At 42.9% G+C, this 22,273-nt stretch overlaps 2 protein-coding genes across 6 annotated transcripts in view; both read right to left on the bottom strand.

Moving 5' to 3' along the window:
* Window positions 1-1,450: 1,450 nt before the first annotated feature.
* On the bottom strand, window positions 1,451-5,121 carry LOC147798060 (protein-tyrosine sulfotransferase 1-like). Of its 2 annotated transcripts, none has more exons than XM_087141430.1 (3): window positions 4,980-5,121; window positions 4,582-4,644; window positions 1,451-3,312 (listed from the first exon to the last, which is right to left on the bottom strand). In XM_087141430.1, exons 2-3 carry the CDS (start codon window positions 4,614-4,616, stop codon window positions 3,006-3,008), a joined length of 342 nt encoding a protein of 113 aa, XP_086997556.1. In that variant the 5' UTR covers window positions 4,617-4,644; window positions 4,980-5,121; the 3' UTR covers window positions 1,451-3,005. The 2 variants fall into 2 exon arrangements, with proteins under 2 accessions (XP_086997556.1, XP_086997555.1); XM_087141429.1 differs by lacking the exons at window positions 4,582-4,644; window positions 4,980-5,121 and adding an exon at window positions 3,489-4,556 and having other exon boundaries at window positions 1,451-2,618; window positions 2,984-3,312.
* A 154-nt stretch (window positions 5,122-5,275) lies between these two features.
* The window catches only part of LOC110976847 (lysosomal dipeptide transporter MFSD1-like), a 49,374-nt gene continuing 32,376 nt past the window's right edge, over window positions 5,276-22,273 (bottom strand). For 2 of the 4 annotated variants that reach the window (XM_022230483.2, XM_022230481.2), the window contains exons 5-13: window positions 17,254-17,397; window positions 16,826-16,911; window positions 16,339-16,494; window positions 15,997-16,130; window positions 15,410-15,524; window positions 14,723-14,860; window positions 14,242-14,384; window positions 13,879-13,993; window positions 5,276-8,009 (exon numbers count right to left, since the gene is read on the bottom strand). In XM_022230483.2, the coding sequence (XP_022086175.2) occupies window positions 7,845-8,009; window positions 13,879-13,993; window positions 14,242-14,384; window positions 14,723-14,860; window positions 15,410-15,524; window positions 15,997-16,130; window positions 16,339-16,494; window positions 16,826-16,911; window positions 17,254-17,397 (1,196 nt within the window). In that variant the 3' untranslated portion in view covers window positions 5,276-7,844. The other 2 variants (XM_022230484.2, XR_015426488.1) reach the window with 2 other exon arrangements.

Raw genomic sequence — 22,273 nt, 5'->3', positions numbered from 1 at the left:
GGGTTAACCTTCTGACTAGGATTGGTCAAAATGCTAGGAGTAAACCTTTTGATAAGCATTTTGGCCAAAATGCAAGGGGTTAACCTTGTGACTGGAACTCAGGTTAAAACACAAGGGTTTAACCTTGGTGAAAAATACATGGGGTTAACCATATGAAAAGAATTATGGGAAAAATCCAAGGTGTTAACCCTGTGACTGAAATTTGGGTAAAAATGCAAGGAGTGAACCTTGTGACTCGAACTCGGTTAAAAAATACAAGGGATTAACCTTCTGGTTGGAATTTGGGCAAATATGAAAGGGGTTAACTTTCTGACTGGGACGCAGGCCAAAATGCAAGGACTGAACCTTATGTATGGAATTGGCATAAAAAAGCAAGACGTTAACCTTGTGACTGGAATTCAATTAAAAATGGAAGGGTTAAATATGTGACTGGAATTTGGACAAAAATGCAAACTGTTAACATGTTGACTGGAACTTGCATAAAAATACAAGGGGTTAACCTGAGAGAAATTCGGGCGAAAATGCAAGGAGTAAACCTTCTGACTGGGATTTGGGCAAAATTGCAAGGGGTTAAGATTCAGACTGCATTTTTGCTGAAAATGCACAGGTCACCTTGTGACTAGAATTTAAGTACAAATGGAAGGGTTTAATCTTTTGACTAGAAAAAATGCAAGGGGTTAAGCTTCAGACTGCAATTTGGGTGAAATGGCAACGGTTAACCTTGTGACTAGAATTTCAGTAAAAATGCAAGGGTTTAACCTTTTGACTAGGAAAAATGGATGGGGCTAACCTTCTGACTGGGATTTGGGCAAAAATTCAAGGAGTGAACCTTCTGGTTGGAATTTGGGGAAAAATGCAGGGAGTAAAGCTATTGACTGCAATTCCTGAAAAAAATGCAAGGGTTTAACCTTGGTGAAAAATACATGGGGTTACTTTTAAGAATGGAATTTTGACAAAAATGCAATGTGACTGGAACTTGGGCAAATATGCAAGGGTTAACTTTATGACTCAAATATGGAGAAAAATTAATTTGTTACCCTTGTGACAGTAATTTTGGCAAAAATGCAAGGGGTAAACCTTGTTACTCGAACTTCAGTAAAAAAAACAAGGGGGTAACTTTGGTGAAAAATACAGCAGGTTAACCTTATAACTGATATTTGGGCAAAAATGCAAGGGATTAACCTTGTGACTGGGATTTTGGCAAAAGTGCAAGGAGTGAACCTTATGAATGGAATTTTGTCAACAATGCAAGGTGTTAAAAACTGTGAGGCTACTTTGCAAAAGTGAGCGAACAAAACTACAAGGGGTAAATCTGGGAGTGGGAATCAGTTTAGAAATGCAAGCCTGGGGTTAACCGTTTGACTGGAATTTGGTTAAAAGTGCAAGGGGTTAAATGGATGTTCCCCAGCAAATTAAAAAGAAAAGACAAGAGGTAAAATACAAACAAAAATTATTTCTTCTGCATTATTTTTATCCTTTTGTCCTCCCAGTAAAACAGTGACATGCATTGTTCATGAGGCCACAGATATTAAATACCCATTAGAAAAGAAATACTGGAAATAAAAATTAAAACAAAATAAAATTGCAAGAACAGGCTTTTATGAGTAAATTAATAAACAATATAATTAGATTAAAAGAGTTACAAATGAAATAAATCCAGTACCATTAACCACTTCATGCCGGGGCATTTTTCAATGTTGATGATGCTGGGCCGGCGACGATCATTTTTTTCGTTTTCAAAATCCTTAAAAAATTCATCATTTCGTTTAACGGTCGTTTATAGCCACACGAAGTAATCTTTAGGCACTACTCTAAGTTGACAGGTGACCTTCATTAACACCCGAGTATTTCAGTCAGGCCTGCAGCCTTGTTAAAAAGAGCCCAGATTCTGAGGTGTTATGTAACTTTCTTTTGTTCATGAACCTGGCTCAGTGCACTGCTGACCTCTTTTCAATAGGGGCCAGATTAGCGTGCAGCAGTGCTGTGTGGCTCATCGCTGCGGTGGTGTAGCGCTTTTGTCCCCGGTGATAATCCGCTCGCTCTCAATGCCCCAAACCCTGGTATAGGGTTTCAAAACAAGGCTGAATTGTCCCCACTTTTGAGAGTAAAAATGTCGGTAATGCCCAGCAGCCTGGTCTTTTGTTCGGAGTACGGTCTTTTGTTACAGGACCCTGTTTCCTTTGTCTGAGTTCGGAGACCCCGGCCACGCATATAAACCATATGTCTCTGGTTCCGGAGTCCCCGGCAGGAAGTGGTTAATAGGACAAGACATATAGAGAATGGCATATCGGTCAATAAAGCTATGTAAAAGAAAAAAATAAGTCAAAAATGTTAACTCAATTAGTTGGAAAACTACTGACAATGGAAATCTTTACGAATAAGATAACCACTGCAGAAAACAGAAGAAATTTCCAATTACAAAGAAAACAGTTAAGGGGTTTGCCTAGTGTCAAAAAGCGCTTTCAGTACATGGATTCAGAAAAAAAACTAGTTAAGTTCTTCAACTTTAGTAACAATAATAAAAAAGAAACAGTGATACTTGGGGACAAAATTGTGGAAAAGAAACATTTGTAAACATGTACCGGCTTCATAGCCAAATTTATGGAGGAACACGTAACCTGGCAAAGAGAAAAAGATGAGAGTAAACGTAAATAAACGGTAACCACAAAGTAACTCTTGGCACAATTTGTGCCACACAAGTACAGAATTCAGGTGTTGAAGAAATAACACAAAACTTGAATTCTAAGTTATGTATCCTCCTTCCTCTTAAAAAACCAAAAAGGAACATAAAACAAAAACCTTTAATTTGACCAAGTTTATGTGAATATGCAGATGTTATCTTACCTGAACATGCTCTCAAACCATAAAATCACTTTAGAATAAGTAAATTCTGAAAACGACATCTGCAGAAAATTATCGATTGCCATGACAAAAAAATTTGAACCCTGGAAAGAAGCTGATATGAGTTTGACATCAAATTCACCTTGCATTGTTTTGTAACATGGCTACTTGTATGCCAACTGTGCTTCAACGACTCCTTCCATGGGATGATTGACTTTACCAAACTGAAGGGCTTGTAAGTTGGTCTTGTCCCCCATCCTGAACTCTTTCTTCCCCCTGTCTGTTGGATCCATCCCACGGCGACCCTCTTCATAGTTGGGATACTTGGCATGCGGGTCATACCCTAGTCTGTACAGCATAGGCGCTATAGTGTCTATGTCTGCCAAGACGTCTACTGGGATATGCCCCACCCACTTCGTCAAGGCTCCTTTGTTGATGGGCTTGATCACTTGATCAGTTGATCTCTCCTTCCTGAAGATCAAAACAAGAAATAATTTTTTTTAGTGATACAAATTTCTGGATATATCAGCAGACTGCCTTTTGCCGAGTCATGGTGATCTAACTTTCCATAATGAGCAATAAGCATAAACCAGTATAAACGAAATTAAAGATTTCTTCATTTAATAGAGCCAAAGACACATTCTCACTTAGAGAGAGAAATGCCTCCAGGTTTGCCAACAGCATCTTCATGATGAAGTACTGCATCACTCCAAGGAATATCTAAGAAATTCAAGATTGTCCGCATCCATTGCTCTGAATGAAGCACAAGTTGTTCATAGTGCACAGGCAAACAAACATGTGGCCCTTCTTCTAAACACTGAATGTACATCTTTTCAATGGAACGGTTCCATTTAGTCAAGCAATCACGATAGCTGGTAATGTTATACCCAGTGATACCAACATGCCTCGAGATGATGGAATGAACAGTGGCTCTTCCATCTCGTATCATCAATAGATACTTTCCATTCGGGAAGACACTATGCAAGTAGGATAACGAGGAGAGTGTAAACGGGTCTTTATTGCATAATCGCTTGGCTGGTTCCCCGTGTTTAGCCATGACCTCCAACACAAACGCAGCCACAGCATCATTCATTACTTCGTCATCAATACCAGCCTCCAGCAATCGATCTCGCTCACGTTGGTTGTTCATCCACTTGGCACGGCTTCGCATCAAATCTGGAATAACACGCGTCTCCTCTCCACACCTCACATCTGGATGGGCATCCAGTAACGCTCGCATCAAAGTTGTGCCACTGCGTGGAACTCCACCAACAAAAATCAATGGTGAATTCCTGTCGTAGGAATACTCCTTCTGATTCCGATCAAAGACAATATGCAGTGTTTCCTTCTGCGTATAATACACTTTGTCTTGGACTGAAATTATTCCACGCACAACACACGCAGTAAGGACCACCAACACAATCAAACGTGTCAACCGTCGTTTAGCAATACGGTCCAGCACACACTTAGCCATTGCACCAATCAATATTATTTGATTTTAAGGTTTAGCAGTCAAACTCAAGTGAAAATGTCTCAGCTTGGTCCACGCCAAAATCAGGACAATCATCAATCATGCAAACTTCCAAATGTCTGTATTCAGCATGAACAATCAATCTCAGGCAATGAAGCCAGTTTCCTGATGAATAAGCAAGACCATTCACCAGAATGCAATGAACGTCACATCTGAGCATGACAGTACCAAGGGACCACTATTCAAAATTGATATTTATAAATATTTACCTTCTGCAAATTTTCCAGTCGTTAATTTCTGACATATCTTCTTAACGCACATCTCCACTGCAGCTGTAGATAAAACACACACAAACCACAAAAACAGTTATATGCGTGTCTATGAAATGAAACTAATTTGAAGTAAACAAACAGACAGAGCATGGTAAATTTCATGCGTACACACAAGAGTTATAATGCCACAACTGAGCAAATACTGACGTCGTTAAACCTCACTGTGTACATGAAACTCTATAGCTTGTTAATATTCACATTAACAAAAGTTACAGGAACAGCTGAGGGTATCATTTTCGATTGAGCAATGTACACACTCTGCCAAAATAAAATCATTTTCCTGTAAAACATACAAGAGAATGATGTCTTAAGTTTCGAATATCCTTTGTACTTACCAGACGAAAAGGAAATAATGTACTTGCATACAAAATCAGGCACACTTGAAAATGTTGTTATGTCACAACTACAGTTTCTGGAGCAAGCTGTATATGCATTTCGGTAAGTCTGCAGGAAGATACAGCGATCCTTGCCCGGAGGGGTTGGTAACATTTTGGTATCAAAGTGCTTAGGAACAATACTTCCAAATCTTGCCACATTTTCGCCATGCAGTTCACTAACATGTTCCATACTGACACAAATAACCATATAAAAATAAACAATACATGTATTAACAGGTGATGACAATTAAAAGTGATTTTAGTTGTAATTTTTGTTTCATGCATTTTATGACAGCTCAATGCCTCAATCTCAAAACATTAAAAGAAAAATCCTATATGTTTACATTTTGAGTACATGTTTTCATTCAATGATCACGTAACTTGTAGACGTAAGCCATGAAGTTGCAACATACAACCAATTGAACACAACATGGTTCCTCAGTACTAGTCAGATACATGCTGTCCATGTACTTAACTTGATTTCTGACATGCATGGGGGTGAAATGGGGGCCATTTTGTATCCCACATTCCTACAGCTAAAGGCTCTTAATATTTTTTCGGAATACTTCACATCCAGTGTTGGAGTAAGTCCATCATACTGGTACCTCCTTTCAGGAGTCCCTTCATAAGGCCAATCATAAGTAACAGGATGGAGTGAACAATAACAAAAGAACGCTTTTATAGTCACAGCTCATTTGAATAGCTTATAAACTTGTGACGGACTTGCAGGGGCAGTGATGGACTCATATGAAATGCTATTCACATCACAGTCACTTAGATTCTGGTACCCAATATGGTTTGCAGAGGTTGATGGGAATAGGGGTAATTCCAGAAATTAGGGATCCAAAAGTGTGACATTTTTGTGTCCCTGTTACATCTGACCTTTGTTAATTGACACGGAAATGTCACTGAAATTGATTTCAAACTATTACTATTTGTTTGGCAGGTAATTTGCATTAATTTATCACCCTTGGAAATTAGAAAATGTGTTCTGAACTTACAAAATCATATGTCAGATGTGACAGGGACACACAAAAATGGAAACCTAATTTCTGGAATTACGCATATACTAAATCTGCAAAGGTAGACTTGTGTCTTGTAATTACCTTATTTATCAAGCTGAAATGTTAAATTCTGATCAGATTGACAACACAGCGATTAAATTCCTTCAAAATCCTTTTCAAGCAAAACCTGGAATACCCTGGGTTAGATCTCATGGCTTCAGACACAACGTCAAGCATGCTTTACACTAATGCGGCCAATCTTTACCATCATTCTGTACGTATCCATATACATCACAAACACTGACTTTGCTTCTTTAAGGGCAAAATGTCCAAGATGAAAATGGCAGATCCAAAACGAAACATTTTTATGTGGTTTTTGGGAGGGATGGGCAATTTTTAATGGGGGGTAAACCTTCTATGGTCTTTCTGAGGAGAGAGAGGCTACGTTTTTGGAGTCCTTACGTGCTTCAAGAAGGAAAAGAAATGTTAAAAAAATCATTTTTCTCTTTAACCACTTGCTGCTGGGTGGATTTTTCTTGAGCAAGACAAGATGCCGGGTCCTTTTCAAGATTTTCCGTTTTCAAAATTCTTCAAAAATTCATCATTTCATTTAATGGCCGTTTATACCAAACTAAAGAATTCTTTGGGCACTACTCTAAAGCTGACAGGTAAAATTCATTGACTCCTGAATATTTCAGCCAGGCCTACAGCCTTGGAAAAAGAGACCAGATTGTGCAGTGTTACATAAGAAACCGGCACAGTGCATAGCTGACCTCTTTTCAATAGGGGCCAGATTAGCGTGCAGCTGTGCTGTGTGGCTCATCGCTGTGGTTGTGGAGAGCTCACTCTAAATGCCTCAAACTGTGGTATACTGTTTCAAAACAAGGCTGGATTATCTACACTATTGACAACAAAAAAAATTTTGGTTATGCCCAACAGCTCAGTCTTTTGTGCTGAGCCCGATCTTTTGTTATAAGACCAAGCTCTGCATATAAAGCCTATGTACTCGAAAACGGGTCGCCCGACAGGGAGTGGTTAAATTTCAAAAAGCAAAAAAACTTGCCAAGGTCTTCATTGGCCACCTGGATCTACCAATGATATGTAGTCAAGACATACGCAGCAAGGTATGAGACGGAGAGAACCCCCCCTGCTTTGTGTTGGTCATTGTCTCGCAGGAATCTGGGGAATTCCTTTCACACATCGTGGGGGGGATGTGTTGAGTAACAATAGTCTGGAATGTGTATAGGGATTGGACATTTTGGGGGGGTACCCCTCGGTCTCATTTCTCGCTGGGTGTAAGTCAAGAATGCAAATCTAGGACACTCTAGTCAAGGTAACAATGTTTTTCGCACAATGTATACGTCCATTTATAAAGTAAAAGAAAATGAATAGGATACCCAAACCAGCAAATTGCACTTTCTCTGCAAAGCTGGTTGAATTTTTAGTTAAAACAAAAAGAGCAGAGCATTTTACAAAGACACGACAATTGCCTGTAATACTACATGAAGTTTTTGATTAATCAATCTCCAACCATTTAACCTGCTATCCTCTTCATACTAACACTAGCATCCCTCTATCAAAAATAGAAGCACATGAAACAAGGCAACATTTGGCAAATATAGGCAACTTGACAGACACCCTTCCAAGGTTCCAGCAGTATTTCAGTATATTTGTGGCCTGTTTTGTGAAAACAATTCACAAGTGGACATTTTTAATTTCAGATCTTTCAAAGAGTCTAGTACAATGGAAACAAAATTTTTGCAGAACAAGTCCCATTGATACAGAATTGACTGTTGCCAATCTAGACTGGAGGCTGCAGTCATTTTAGTTGCGTGGGCCGTCCAAGATCAGGTGAATGCAGCAGAGGTTTTGCCTCATTCATGGCCAAAGTACTATTCCCAGAACCGTCGTCAGTGGCTACACTCGGCATCAACAATGCCATGCCCTCCCTCCGTTCACGACGATTCTGGTTTAGGATACACCCCTGAGGAAAAAAGGCAGAAGAAGCGTAAACTGTACAGAGCAGGAGAGTGGCAAAGTTCCAAAAAATCCAACGGGATTTTCCATTCTAGTAAGAAAACACTCACCTCCGTTTACCTACATTTGCATATCAGCGCGCATGAGCGTCAAACCTCGCTGAAAAAGGTCGCCCAAGCCAGCCACACCCTCCGCGCTCACTGCATGTCCCCCATAACTGAGTCGAACTAAGACTCGTCCTAATTTGTTTTTGTTTTTTTGAGGTCTCTTGATTTTATTTATTTGGAATAGGGAGGGATGGTAAACAGAGGTGAGTGTTTTCTTACTAGAATGGAAAATCCCGTTAGATTTTTGGAATTCCATTACAGAAAACATCTCACCTTTGTTTACCTACATTTGCAGAATAGCACCGTTAAGTAACAATTTGGGAGGGAAGGGACATGCAGGGTAACAAAGGTCTAAACTGAGCCCATTCAAATATGAAAAAGGCTGTTTAGACATACTCGGAAGCTGCCTATCTAGTTGTGAGAAATGGTAACTTTCTGGGATGTACAGGCTGCTGATCAGCCGACCTGCTTGAGGGTTTTCCTACTCACAACACCCTCTGCTTGAACCACATCCTTCAGGTAGCATGAACTGAAGGTGATTAAATTCTCTCTGCGGGTCGTTTTCATTATGCCTGAAACAGAAACTCCAAGCTGGTGGGCAGAGGACGTTGATGCGCTGCTTGTCTCCTGGGCACCTCATTTCGATCCTCAATATCGAGAGGGCTTACACGTATTATTGCCTCCGAACTCATTTGAGGGATTGTGGTCACAGAGTTGTGATGAACGACTGCTTGATGTCACCTCGTAGGGTCTGCAAACAAGCAAAGAAATGTGTGGAAGCTCTTGAATGGGGCACCACCATAAATCCCCCCCATTGTTGAAATCACTGTCAACCTGGGATGATGGTACATATATCTAAGGAACAGAAACCGGTTAAATGATCTGTGGAAAGAAACCCCATGTTACTGAGGCATATGACTCTGGGTTGCCAGTAAAGGTGGACTGGTTCGGTGGACTAGGCACAGAATTGGCCTCCTCGTGAAATTGTTCGGGCAGCCATCAAAAATACCGCTTTAAAGGTTGGTTGATGAGCATACGAGCCTGTTGGATCAATGTGAGACTTGGGATACAACGATGCCCTGATCCCCCTCAATGTTTGTAGGGGAAAAACCCTGATGACAGGTGAAGCTGAAGAATGGGGATCAATAGCCGTCGTCTTGTACTACTTAGGAAAGTGGAGAAGACAGCTACCATAAGCCTGCCTGAAGGGCTCCACCGGTGTTGAGCTACCTAGGCAGAATCTACTTCCCAAAGTTCAGTTACTCTGAGGGAGACTATGACAGCATCCAAGCACACAAATGAAGGGAGGCTCTATCCAGATGAGCCATTGGAGACTAAGGTTGGTTCAGGAGGTCTCAGCAGTTGAGGAGCCCGACTGGAGAATGAATAAATTATGCATGTAGGCCTATGAGGCAAGGGAACAGAGGCTGTTGTGGCCAAAATGAAGCAAAGCAAGCATTCTGGATAATTCTCTCTCTCATGAGTAATTTGACGTATTCATTATAACAGAAAGAGGAGGTGAAGGTATGAATTCCCCTCACTGAGGTTGAGCGAAAATGAAGGGATCAAACTGTGGAACATCCTTGATAACACTGTTTCCCACAAATAACTGGAAGTACCCCTTATTGAATCCCCCTCACTGTGGTTGAGCAAAAATGAAGAGATAAAACTATGGGACATCCCTAAAACCTCTGTCTCTAACAAGCAAATGGCACGAGTTTCCCTAACTGAGATTGAGCGACAAATGAAGGGATCAATCTTTGGGAATGAAGTTTCCCTGTGGTGAGGCCCCAACGGAAGAAGTCTTCCTCTGACCAGTGGTTGGCTTGAAGAGAGAAACAATACCAAAATGACAAAGGTCCATCCTGTCTGCAGTCTAGAGGCAGAAGGCCTCAAGTAACGTGGTCTGGCAGAACTTGTTATCCAACAGAACAACAGGCTACAGCCATAGCTGTAGAAGGGCCAAGACCACTACGCCTCAAATACAACCTCACAAAATACTGGAAGGGCAAGGAGGCAAACTGAGATGGCACCCAGGCTGTTATGAAAATGTCTGTGGTCGTCATCTCAAGAGGGCGCTAACTTTGATATTGCCACCCCCCCCTTTACATTGTATAAAATAAGTAGTTATAATGAATGGCTGTTAAAAAATAAACCAGTAAGGAAGGCTTGGGCTTTTACGAAGTACCTATTATAGACTGTGCTGTTGAATGGGCACTGTTGATTCCAACACTGATCACAAGGAACCCTAAACTACCTGTGCTAGATGCATCTTGTATGCACCTGTTTTATGGAATGTATGGCATGAAATGGGATGATGACAACCAAGACTCATGAAGGTTTTTTATTACCTTTGCCTTAAGCAACCTAACTATACAGTTGACCATGCTTAGGAATTACAAGCAACTGAAGTCCTAATGTACAACTTGCGCCAGTCAGGTAACCACTATGGGAACCCAAGGAGAAAGAGGTCAACCCAGGTCACACATACATGAACATATAGTGTCTAATCTCATGGAAGCTGAGAAGTAGACGGAAACCTAGAGCTGTGCTAATGAAATTTGTGGGAACATCCTCACCAAGGAAACCACCTGGAATAACAAATATGAATGCAGGGAAAGGGGGCAAATCCTGTGAATGAACCTGTACAACTGCAACATGGACATGTTGGGGAAGTACAGGAAGACTAGCATAACACCTAGACATCCAAAGGCTATCATAACTAAAGTACAGTGCAAAGGCAGCCAGTTCATAACACAGAAATAAAGTGGGAGGCAAATGGTAACCAAAAGGGGGATGCTGCAGGTCCTGCATTATGCACCACTGCGACATGAATGGCGTACTTGTACCTTGTTCAAAAAACCCACTGAGCACAAGGCGCCTATCCAAAGACTATACAATTCTTTGTAGGGGAGGCGATGCAGAGCAAGGGCTAAAGCTGCGATAAGGAAAGTGATTATAACTCAAAACAAGGGTGCGCAAGCTAAGGCACTCTACCTGAGCATGACAAAACTTGCATCCCATGCGGCGCGCTGGTCAAAATAGCTCCTGGAGCAGCCCTATTGGGGGGACGCAAAATGCAAGAGTGCCAAGTTCTGAGAAAGTGAATGCACAAACATGCACCCACGCAATGCACCCGAATTTAACATACATGCATGGAAGGCACCAAAAGATTGTGCATGAAACACACTGAAAAGGTGCAGCGAAATATACTCAAGAATGGTCTGCCCATGTCAAGTCACTGAATGCACACAGGAACCCTGCCGGAGGACCTTGAACTGGAGGGTCCAACTCAAACCCAAAAGTGACACCACGGAGTAGGGAAACGCAGTGCTGTGAGTTAAATTTGAGAATGGCAGTCCCTATAGACTGAAGCTCTAAGGGCAAACGTAAGGCAAAGGTGACTATTAAATGACAACAGCTTCAGTGGAATTAGAACTATTACAGCTGCAGAAGATTGAATAATTGTTCAAACCTGAAGTAGTCTTGAGACTGTACATGCATGTAGTGTATCGGGACCCACATGACCGTGTCAAGTTCTGATGCCAAGAACTAGGTAACAAGTGAGTACAGGACATAAATGTATCAAGCGGAATACAAAAACATTCCATGCAGTTAGAGAGGGTAGCTAGGCCTATTGACCCAAAAACACAAAGACACATTGATTACTGAGAATAGAACAGCTCCACAAAGGTTGAGAAGAACATCGGTCAACGAGGGAGAACGGGATCTAATCCCCATGACACAATCAAAAATCTATTTGAGGTAAGCCTACATGCACAAGTGCCAAAATCCCGACAATCACCTGACGATAAGACAGGACATGTAAATAAGGCACGATCAGAAAAAAAGAAGTTGACATAATTGAAGCTTACCGACATGTACTTCTGTCATCACTGTAAGTGATAGATTAACCAGCTAAGAAAAAAGGAGGCCATGGATAAATGACAGGAGAAAGGGCTCTGACCAATGACCCCCAAGTGTCAACGGGGGAAACGGACGTTGATTCGACCATGATCCAACGAGTGGGAGCGCGGGCGTGAACAGGTGCGAACATCGCGCTGAAGTCCCGTTCGGTGGTAGGCCTAATGCTGGGACGGACAGGTAGCATGGTATGGCAGTCGGCAGAACGACGCCGAGAAATGGTTCCACAATTCGGAGAGACAGTTACATTGTGGGCTATTGGAAAGGGTGGAGGAATCCGCCGGAGAAAACGAGAATAGTTCTCGGGTAACACTGCTGAAAAATCTGCATGCTCGTAGTACCGACGCGCTAGAGTCATTTGAAGAGTAGGACCAAGCACTTGGATGAGAACGAGGTTGAAGCTGTTGCGTCTAATCTGTATCTGCAATAAAAAGGTTGTCTTCCGCGTGGCTGAAAATGTGCTGCCGACTTGAGACAGTGGTGATGCCCCAGGCCTCTGTGACCAAGCGGGGGTGGCCAGACGTTCAGATGACTGTTCTGCATGGAGCGCCGGGCCTCGCTGTTCCGCACACACCTGGACGTTAGACTCCGCTGCTGCCATGTGCTCACGAAGGCTACCGAAGGTGTGCGGAACCTTCCGGTGAGAAGCCCTGTTAGGTGCCGGTCGCGGGCTCGGCCCCGGGGGAATTTCCACTCGTAGAACACGGCAGAGTAAACTCGGTCGACACGGTGGAAATGACATGCTTGGAGGGCTGATCAGGCTTGGAGGAACCGGGGGATTTGCCCGGAACGTGGCTTGAACTATAGGTAGAACTTCCAGTCCTGTGTCAGGTTTTGGCGGTCTCTGCCATTTTTACATAGAAAATAGCAAGGTTGGGTGTAAACGTGAAACTCTATTGTATACTAAATTCACACGATGTTGCCTACACACGTCACTGAAAAAAAAACTAGGCCGAGTCTTAGTTGTACGCAGCCTTTTGTGGGGGACATACATGTACAGTGGGCACAGAGGGTGTGGCTTGGGCGACCTTTTTCAGTGAGGTTTGATGTGCATGCACGCTGATATGCAAATGTAGGTAAAGAGAGGTGAGATGTTTTCTGTAATGGAACTTTGTTATCAATATGGGCAATTCGCAAGAGAGTTTACAATGCAGTGGCCGATCACAATGCGCAAAATCTGTCGACCCAATGCATGTTTGGAAAGAGTCAACCAAATTTCGTGCATTGTGATTGACCAATGCGTTGCAAACTCTTGGAGGTGCACTTCTGTGAATCGCCTGTATTGGCAGTTCCATTATATATTGTGGGTCTGATAACGGAAGAAACATTGTATGTTCTCTCATGTAAAAAGTTGCAGAACAGAGGGAATATTCAAAATGAAATCTTAAAAATGCTCTCCACATGCAACGATTGAAACAGTCCCTTAAACTGCTGTTTTCCGCTTTGAACTGTGCTTTACTACATGTATGTCAGTCACATTACAACTGATGAAAAAATGGAATAAATATCCTTCAATTGCTGTTTTTCAAATTGCTCCCCTCAAATGTATCTTTTAATTGCGACAAATGACAGCACCGTTCAAGACGCAGGTTTCAGGTATACGCTCTCTACATGTAATGACCAAAAGAGTAATTTGATAACAGCATTTCCATCTTTGAATTAAATCCCACGTTGGAAACTCTACATACTAGTGCAAAAACCATGTTACAAAATCAAGAAAATGTATGACTGAGCCAAACATCAATGCTTTGGCAGCCCTACACAGATCCACCATCCCCTGGAAGAGATTTGAAGGTTTTGTAAACGAAGTTTGAAAATGTTGCTAGATCTCAGATTAGAACGTACCTTTCTTTTGTCTGAAAGGTTGAGCAGAATTGCCGTGACAACACAGCACAGCGTGTTGGCAAACAGGAAGATCATAACGTATTTCCAACGTTTCATTAACTCATCATGAGGCAAGCTGGTGGAGAAAAAAACCAACAAAATCACTTGATTCTCAACATGCTGAACACAGAATCAGGCTAGATTAGCATCACTGTGGTGTCATAAAATGGGATTAATACTTGATTATCAAAGACATGTCCCACAATAATGCTGACCTAACTCCAAAAATAGTACATTACAGAAAAACGGCTGAGATTATCACAATGAACATTAGGCATTTATATCCACTTACTTTGCATACGAGGAAGGGGGCATTGTACTTACGGTGTGTTTTTGTTTCCAAGTATAGCACCAATCACATTGTTGCAAATACCTACGCCTATCATCTGAGCAGATGTTGCAAATCCCATCGCCATGCCAACAGTTTCCTGGGTGACTACAAGAGGAATGGATGACCACAGAGTTGCCTATTTATAGAGTATTACAATGAGATACAGATGAAAAGAAACATTATTTGAATTTGCACTCCAATATCCAAACATAAGAGGAAGATGGCTGTTATGGTTTGTGGCATGCAATCTGATTCACAGTGCTTCAAATCCACAAGCTACTAACATTGCTGTGTCTTTGGGCAAGCCACTTTACTCCTTTTCACTTCTCTCCTCAAGAAGTACCAGTGGATGCCATCCACAGCTGTAAATAACCTGCAGTGGCCTGGCCAGCTTAAATTCCCAGCCTGTGGGACCATATTGGCCATATTAATACTTCTAAAGTTGCCCTAAGTACCAGTATAAGCAATTCTTACTGAAGCAATGGAGTAGGTGAAGCCAAGCCACAGTGTGGATACCAGCGGGTAGATGTGGGTAAAAGCAAGCAAGCCAAAGACTGGGATGGTAGCGACGGAGCAAAACAAAGCCAAGAGACCGCGCATTCCAATGATGTCCTACATGGTGAACACAGCACATATGGAGGTACATGTATTAATCAAAAGTTTCAAGTTATTTTGGCAAAACAGTCCTTAATTAAGTAAATCAAAACTGAGAAGATTCAGAAGTCAAGGAATGCCTTTGTCATGATTCCTTAAGACTGGATAACGTGATATTGACTCAAGATGACTTTATACTAACTGCTAAGTTTAGGAATTGGAAATCTTTTACAGGCATGTCTTTTTTCACTTGTTTGTTCAAGCGCCAGGAATATGATCATGTAAAAAAAGGACAAGTTTATGTACCTTTTGATTTGTCCACTGTTGAATTGAATTGAATTTTCTCCATGCCTAAAAATCTTTTTAAAAAATTGGCCAACTTATTTGGAAAGATTCTGATAGATTCAGGACTGATCAATTCAACCATGACAACTTTTATGAGGCTGAAGGTTCTAATTTTAAGCATGAAACAGGTTCCCTTGTTTACTGCAAAAAGGTCGATTTTGGAAGATTTGTTTCCCCTCAAAATGCCCGGCAGTAAGGGCCGCATCAAGAATGGATACTCACAATCAAGGCACCTAGAAGCACACACAGAACCAAAGAAACATCATACACTGCTCCCACCAGGTAGCTGGGTACCAGGGACTCCTCCTTGAAACCATACTTATCATGAATAAATTTACTACAAACCAAACAAACAAGAAAAACAAATGAAGACATCAGCACAATCAAAGCTGCGTTTGAGGTTTTGAAACTAGTAGGTTTCAATTTTAACATTCTTTCAGTGATAAACGTGAGTTACATGAATTTTGTGACCCACTTGTTTGGTAAAAATTTTCTATGAAACTTTCAAATACTTTACCATGCTTTTTCAGGTTTTATTGATACGAATACAGGATGAAGACAAATTCAGCAGTTAGTGGGTTGAGTTGAAAGGCAGACTGAAATGCTAATTTAAAGATAAGACTGTCATTTTTACAACAAGGTATTTTTAAATACAACAACTCAATTCAACTTTCTCATTTGGAAACGGTATGACATAAAAGATGACACAATATTCACTTTCATAAACTTGCTTTCCAGGGTTGTCTGTTTCTAGGGAAATACCTAGCACAGGTTAAAGATCTTTCCTTCACAGATTTACACATTTATACCTTGCATCTGCCATAAAAGGAAAAACTCCATTGTAGAAGAACATGATGGTCAAGACAACCAGCCAATAGGACGAGTTGAAGTAGCGAATGTCACTGAAACGAAGTTTCTTTGAGCTCTGCTTCACATTCGACTCCTGGATTGAGAAAAATTTGGAATCAATGTCAACCAATTACGATTCCATGTCTAGTTTTTGGAGGGGGTATAATATTTTTAATTCATACCTCTTCTGAATAATCGTCAAATGTGGGAAATGTTTGGGAACTTTCTTTAAAAATGGGAAATCTCAGACAAGGAAATGAATACGTTCCTGAGAACTATTCACACTAGTTTCCGATTCCTACCTGTCCAAGTTGGCGAACTCCATAGATATCCAGAATGCTTGTTACAATAGCTGAGGTAAACCCAAGAGCACAAAGGAAGGCACCTCCCCACAGCACCCAGGTCAACCCAACTTTATCCTCAATGGATTTGGTCAACAAGAAGTTTAGAACACTTCCCTAACAAAGCACAAATGTAAAAGACCAGAGTCGAACTGTCAGACAAAATGGTTTAAAATGGTTTAAGAAGCTCTACATTTGGAGATTTGTGGCACTGTTGGCGTGAGTTTACTTGGGCTTTTGGTTTAAACTTGAAAGATTCTACTGATGGCCAAAAAATGGTAGAACTGAAAATCTACCAGTATGTTAGCATGATCTTGCATGATTTACAACTTCATGGAGTTGAGAAGCATGAGAACCTGTTGAGAAGATTGATTTTGTTTTTAGCTGATACTGATGTTTGCAAATGACAAATGACATCTTCAGTAAATAAAAAGTGACCTGCACATACCAGCCTTACGAAAGTCAACGTGACCCCAAAAGCAAAAGCCAACTCCTTGTCTTTGAACCAGTAAGCTGTTATACGATTCCGAACAACTGGATAAAGATAAAATGATGAAAGGTAACATCTTCATTCCTTCAAATGAGGAAGTGCTTTTACCTCACAAATATTCAGCATAAATATGTACATGTACACTGTGATTCTGAAAATACATGTAGTTATTACATAACAGCAACCTGCACATACAAGCTTTATATACATGTATGTAATACTACTTTGGATAAATTTGCATCGCTTTGGCTAAATTTCTCATATGTCCTAAATTAATGGCAGCAACAACAAATGACAAAACCACTGGGTTAAAATTACAATTACTTGAAAATTAAAAAAAAATCAGACATCTATTCAACTGACAAAAGTATTAAATTGAAAGTTACTTATCAGGGAGCCATTTCCAGATCCAAATATCAGTCGACCAATGAGCATCATCGGAAGCATGGCCTTTGTGCCTTTCAGCATGGCCCCACCAGCAAATGTACTTGAGCCAATCAAACACAGACCGGAAAAAAGAAACAATCCGACTGAATGGAGAGGAAAAGATAACAGGAAGATACATTAGTAACACTGGAAAGAAACTACCCAATCAGCAAAATATGAAATACATACATATATATGTCCCTATGCAGCTTGGCAAATTTACCAGCCACATAAATGCACGGTACATTCAATAATTGTGTGCTGCTTACATTCAGCTGCTTGTTCGTGAGCTAATTTCTCCCCCCACCTAGAGTAGGTTGGCTCTACTACTGCATACCTACCAGATTACCAATACATATGCATTATTTCCTAGTCCATTACTTCCATTTGCTAAATTCTCGATCACCAGCAGTGCGCGCTCACTCGCTTGACTCCAGCAAAGGCGGCCATCATGTTCTTCCTCTTTTTCGACACGCAAAGAAGTGCGCTGAGGCCGCAAGGGAAGGGGGGAGGGAGATTGGTAATCTGGTAGGTATGCAGTAGTAGACTCAACCCACTCTAGGTAGGGGGGGAGAGTCTACTGCCTGTAACCTACGCAGATTACCAATACATATGCAGAGTAGCACCAGAGGACGGCGGGAAGGCAGGAGCGCACTGACAACCGTGAACCCCAGGAGAAGTCACGTACAGCCTGCAATGAACAAAAGTGAGGAATTAGTAAAGGACTGCAAGAGGTAAGCACAAAGAACAATTCACCATGTAAATGTCTTGAGTGCACCCACTTGCAGGGGGAGAGACGGCCGTAACTGGAGCTACTGAGATCCCGTCCTGAGCACGGCCAGTCCATGAGAATGACCCCCCCTATAAAACATCACTGAGATAACAAGAGGTAAATGTAGCGGGGGATTTCCAACAAGCGGCTTTACAAATGTCTGAAATCAGGACGCCTTTGTAATAAGCCCATGAGGAGGAGACTGCCCCAACATCGTGAGCACGTATGTGGCATCGACTTTGGTCATCAGAAGCAGTGGGCCAATCTGAATTTGCAAACTTAATAGCGGAAACTACCCACCTGGCAATAGTGCCTCTGGAGGCTGCACAGTGAGGCTTAGTAGATGTAATGAGTAATTGAGTTACTTGCCCTCGGATGTCCTAATAGTCCGTTGGAGATACCATTTGAGTGTCCGGACAGGACACCAGAGTTTGTCAGAGGTAGATGAGGCTAACGACCCGATGGATGGAACAAAGATGTCCGTTGGTTGAAATGAGGGTGTTTTGTTCTTGGTAAGAAAGCCAATCTCTGGAATTAGACTAACACCAAAGGCTCCCATCAAATATGACCATCAACAGTGGACAGTGCTTTAATTTCGCAGCCTCGACCTGCAGTAACAATGGCTAAAAGGAAGGCCAGCTTCATACACAAATGAAGAAGGGTAGCTTGTCCCGCCAGTTCGCAAGGGGGGCTAGCCAAAAGTCGAAGGACATCCCCCAGATTCCATGAAGGAACAAGTCGTCGGATTGGGGGACGTTCAATAAACATGCCTCAAAGAAGGTAATGGATTGCAGAGTTGTTAGAGATAGAGGATCCATCGGGAAAGCCACCGTGGATAGCCGCCGAAGCCGAACGGTAGTTCCTGATTGTTGAAACGAGGAGGCCAGACCAGAAGAGATGCAAGAAAAACTCTGTTACGAGAGAAAGAGTTGCTTCGGTCGGATTCGCAGAATGGTGCTTACACCAGGAGTTGAAATGTCGAATGCGGCTGTCATAGATCTTTCTTGCTGACAGCCGTTTATCTTTTGCAGCGAGGGCGGCAGCGTCTTGAGAAAGCCCTGCCTGCTGGAAGGATCGTTGGACAATATCCAACACGTTAGGTGTAGGTGAAGAGGATCCAGATGGAGATGGTGAGAGCCGGCTTGGAAAAGCAGGTCATGACACTGAGGGAGCAACAGGGGAATGTCGACTAGCAGCCTCACGACGTGGGGAAACCATGGCTGTCTCGGCCAGAATGGGGTGATGAGAAGAATTCGGCAATGTTCTTTATCTTCGACAGGACCCTTGGTATCAGCGAAATGGGGGGAAAAGCGTAGGCTAGGAGACCTTCCCACGAGATATGCAGAGCATTGGTCGCCCAAGCCTGAGGATGCGGAAATCGAGTGCAGAATGTTGGGAGTTGAGCATTCAGATGAGAGGCAAAAAGGTCTACTTGCAGTCTGTCGGTTTCTTGAACAAGAGCACGGACCACGTATGGCTGAAGAGTCCATTCTGTCAGCCAAACCTTGCCCCGGGAGAGAGCATCAGCCAGATTGTTCTGTAACCAGGGGATGTGCTCAGCAAGTACCAGGACAGAATGACTGATGGACCTCTGAAATAGATCCCAGGCCACTTAGCAAAGGGTCGGTGAGTGAGTGCCCCCTTGGCAGTTGATGTAGGCGACAGCTACAGCATTGTCTGACCAAACTAGAACTGTCTTGTTTGTCAGGAGCGGTCCGAAGTGACGTAGAGCATTGAAGATAGCCTGCAGCTCGAGAACGTTTATGTGGGAGTCTTGCATGGCTGATATGGCGGCAGACTGGCTCCCCACCTGTAGGTCAAAGCGTCTGTAGTTAGTACCACGTCATGACCCGGAGGGGCAAAGTGAAGGCCAGTTGTGAGGGTGGCCTTGGAGGGCCACCACGTCAGGAGATTGCTTAGGAAAACTGGAACAAGGAGGGCCAGTGAATCTGTGTGTGGTCTGAAGTGAGAAAGGAGCTGGAGTTGGAAAGGTCTCATGTGAAGTCGACACCAAGGGACAAGATCGACAAGACTGGCCATGAGACCGAGAAGCTGAAGCCAAGCTCAGGCATTTATTTGTTAACCAACTTGAAATAGAGCAACACACTTTATCTGATTGTCCACGTGGGCATTCAAAGGAAAAACCATGCCACGACAGAGATCAGGAACATCCCCGAGAAACGTGGGCATCTGTGACGGAGCTATCCTTGACTTGTCATGATTAACCACTACCAGCCGGGGACTCCAAAATCGGAGCCGTATGGTTTATATGTGTGGCCGGGGTCTCCGAACTGGGACAAAGGAAACAGGGCCCTGTAACAAAAGACCGTACTCTGAACAAAAGACCAGGCTGCTGGGCATTACCGACATTTTTACTCTCAAAAGTGGGGACAATTCAGCCTTGTTTTGAAACCCTATACCAGGGTTTGGGGCATTGAGAGCGAGCGGATTACCACCGGGGACAAAAGCGCTACACCACCGCAGCGATGAGCCACACAGCACCGCTGCACGCTAATCTGGCCCCTATTGAAAAGAGGTCAGCAGTGCACTGAGCCAGGTTCGTGAACAAAAACAGTTGTATAACACCGCACAATCTGGGCTCTGTTTACAAGGCTGCAGGCCTGGCTGAAATATTCGGGCGTCAATGAAGGTCACCTGTCAACTTAGAGCAGTGCCTAAAGATTACTCCGTGCAGCTATAAACGACTGTTAAATGGAATGATGAATTGTTGAAGGATTTTGAAAACGGAAAAAATGATAGTCATGCCGGCCCAGCATCCTCAACGTTTAAAAATGCACCGGCACGAAGTGGTTAATTAGGAATCAGAGACAAGTTGTAAGAGCGCAAACTGTCGTGGTGGCCGAAATAGTCTCGACTCTTGATCGACCCAGGATTAACCAGTCGTGCAGGTACTGAAAGATGAGAACATCCAAACGACGAAGATAAGGCCCCACCGCTTGCACCACTCTGGTGAACACTCACGGTGCGGTGAAAAGCCAAAACAGGAGAGCGCAAAACTTGTAGGTCTGATCTCAATACAAGAAGCATAGAAATCGGCGATCGTCAGGATGAATAGATACGTGAAGATAGGCATCCTTGAGGTCTATGGAGGAAGCCTGTGCCGGAATGGAAATTGAGTGAAGAACTGTGCGAAGTGTCTCCATCCGGAAGCGCTTGGGGCGAATGAACTGATTGAGCGGCCTTAGGTTGAGAATAGACCCTATTCGGGGCGTCTCCAATTTCAGTCACATTCCCCAACGTAGCATATTTATTTGAAAATGTTAAATTCAAAGAACCAGACTATATTCTACGTTTTCATTCCAACCCCCTGGTACCATCCCATTATGGGTTTAAAATTTATACTGTACGTTCAGGAATATGACTGAAATTGGGGGCATGGAGTGATGGAACTGGAACGATAGCCCGTTTCTGTAGTAGGGTTGCGATTTCTGCCTCGCGTTTGGACTGATTTATGGGTATTTGAGTCGGCCGCAGAACTGTTTTGGAGGGAGAGGCACTCGTGAACTCGAGACGATAACCGTAAAGTAGAGTATTGAAAACCCATCTGCCCGATGTTATCTCCCCCCAGAACCCTGTTAGAAGATGGCCACCAACGGGTTCGAGATTGATGACCGAAGGAGGGGTAAAGTAGTCGGCTACGCTGACCCCTGAAAGACTGCGGGGGCGGCGGGCGACACCATGCTGGGCACTGGAGGAAGCTGGGGCTGAGTAGCATGTCTGTTCCCAGGCAGGTTGCAAAGGTCAACGAGCTTGCCTAGGAGGCCCTGCAGGACGGCGCGTTAGAGGAGCAGAAAGATGTGGAGGTCTCGGGGGAGCCGAACGAGAAACACGGGGGCGAGAGTCGGTTGGCTGACAAAAGGAGATCTTCCGAACATTATCAATCTGCTTGACCTCACTTTCGAGGAGAGAAGTAACTGGCCCGCAAAGATATCTTTAGCAAACAGAGGGAGGCTCTTGAGGGCAGAATTAACTGACTCGTGCACGAGGGGGAAGTCTTCCAATGTGGGGAATATTCATAGCAAGAATAGGCGATTCCCTACGGGAGGCCGTAGCTCGAAGAGATACCCAGGCAAACAGCTCGAGCCCCGTGAGCAAGGTATCGTCGAGACAGTGAAAGGCCATAGTCACAAACTCAGGAGAAATATCAGAGCCCTCCTCACATGCCCGGGACAAAAATTCAGTGAGGA

Source organism: Acanthaster planci, linkage group LG09 (assembly GCF_054643075.1).
Source record: "Acanthaster planci isolate LZ-2023a linkage group LG09, COTS_SCS, whole genome shotgun sequence".
Taxonomy (NCBI): Eukaryota; Metazoa; Echinodermata; class Asteroidea; order Valvatida; family Acanthasteridae; genus Acanthaster; species Acanthaster planci.
Note: the sequence above shows the minus strand (reverse complement) of the source record. Positions and strands in the feature narration are given on the sequence as shown.

Excerpts from the sequence above, each read along its gene's own strand:
- LOC147798060 (XM_087141429.1), bottom strand. The coding sequence starts at position 4,315 with ATGGCTAAGTGTGTGCTGGACCGTATTGCTAAACGACGGTTGACACGT. Across the intron at positions 3,313-3,488 it reads GGAGGCATTTCTCTCTCTAA|GAAGGAGAGATCAACTGATC; the intron begins GTGAGAATGTGT and ends TTTGATCTTCAG.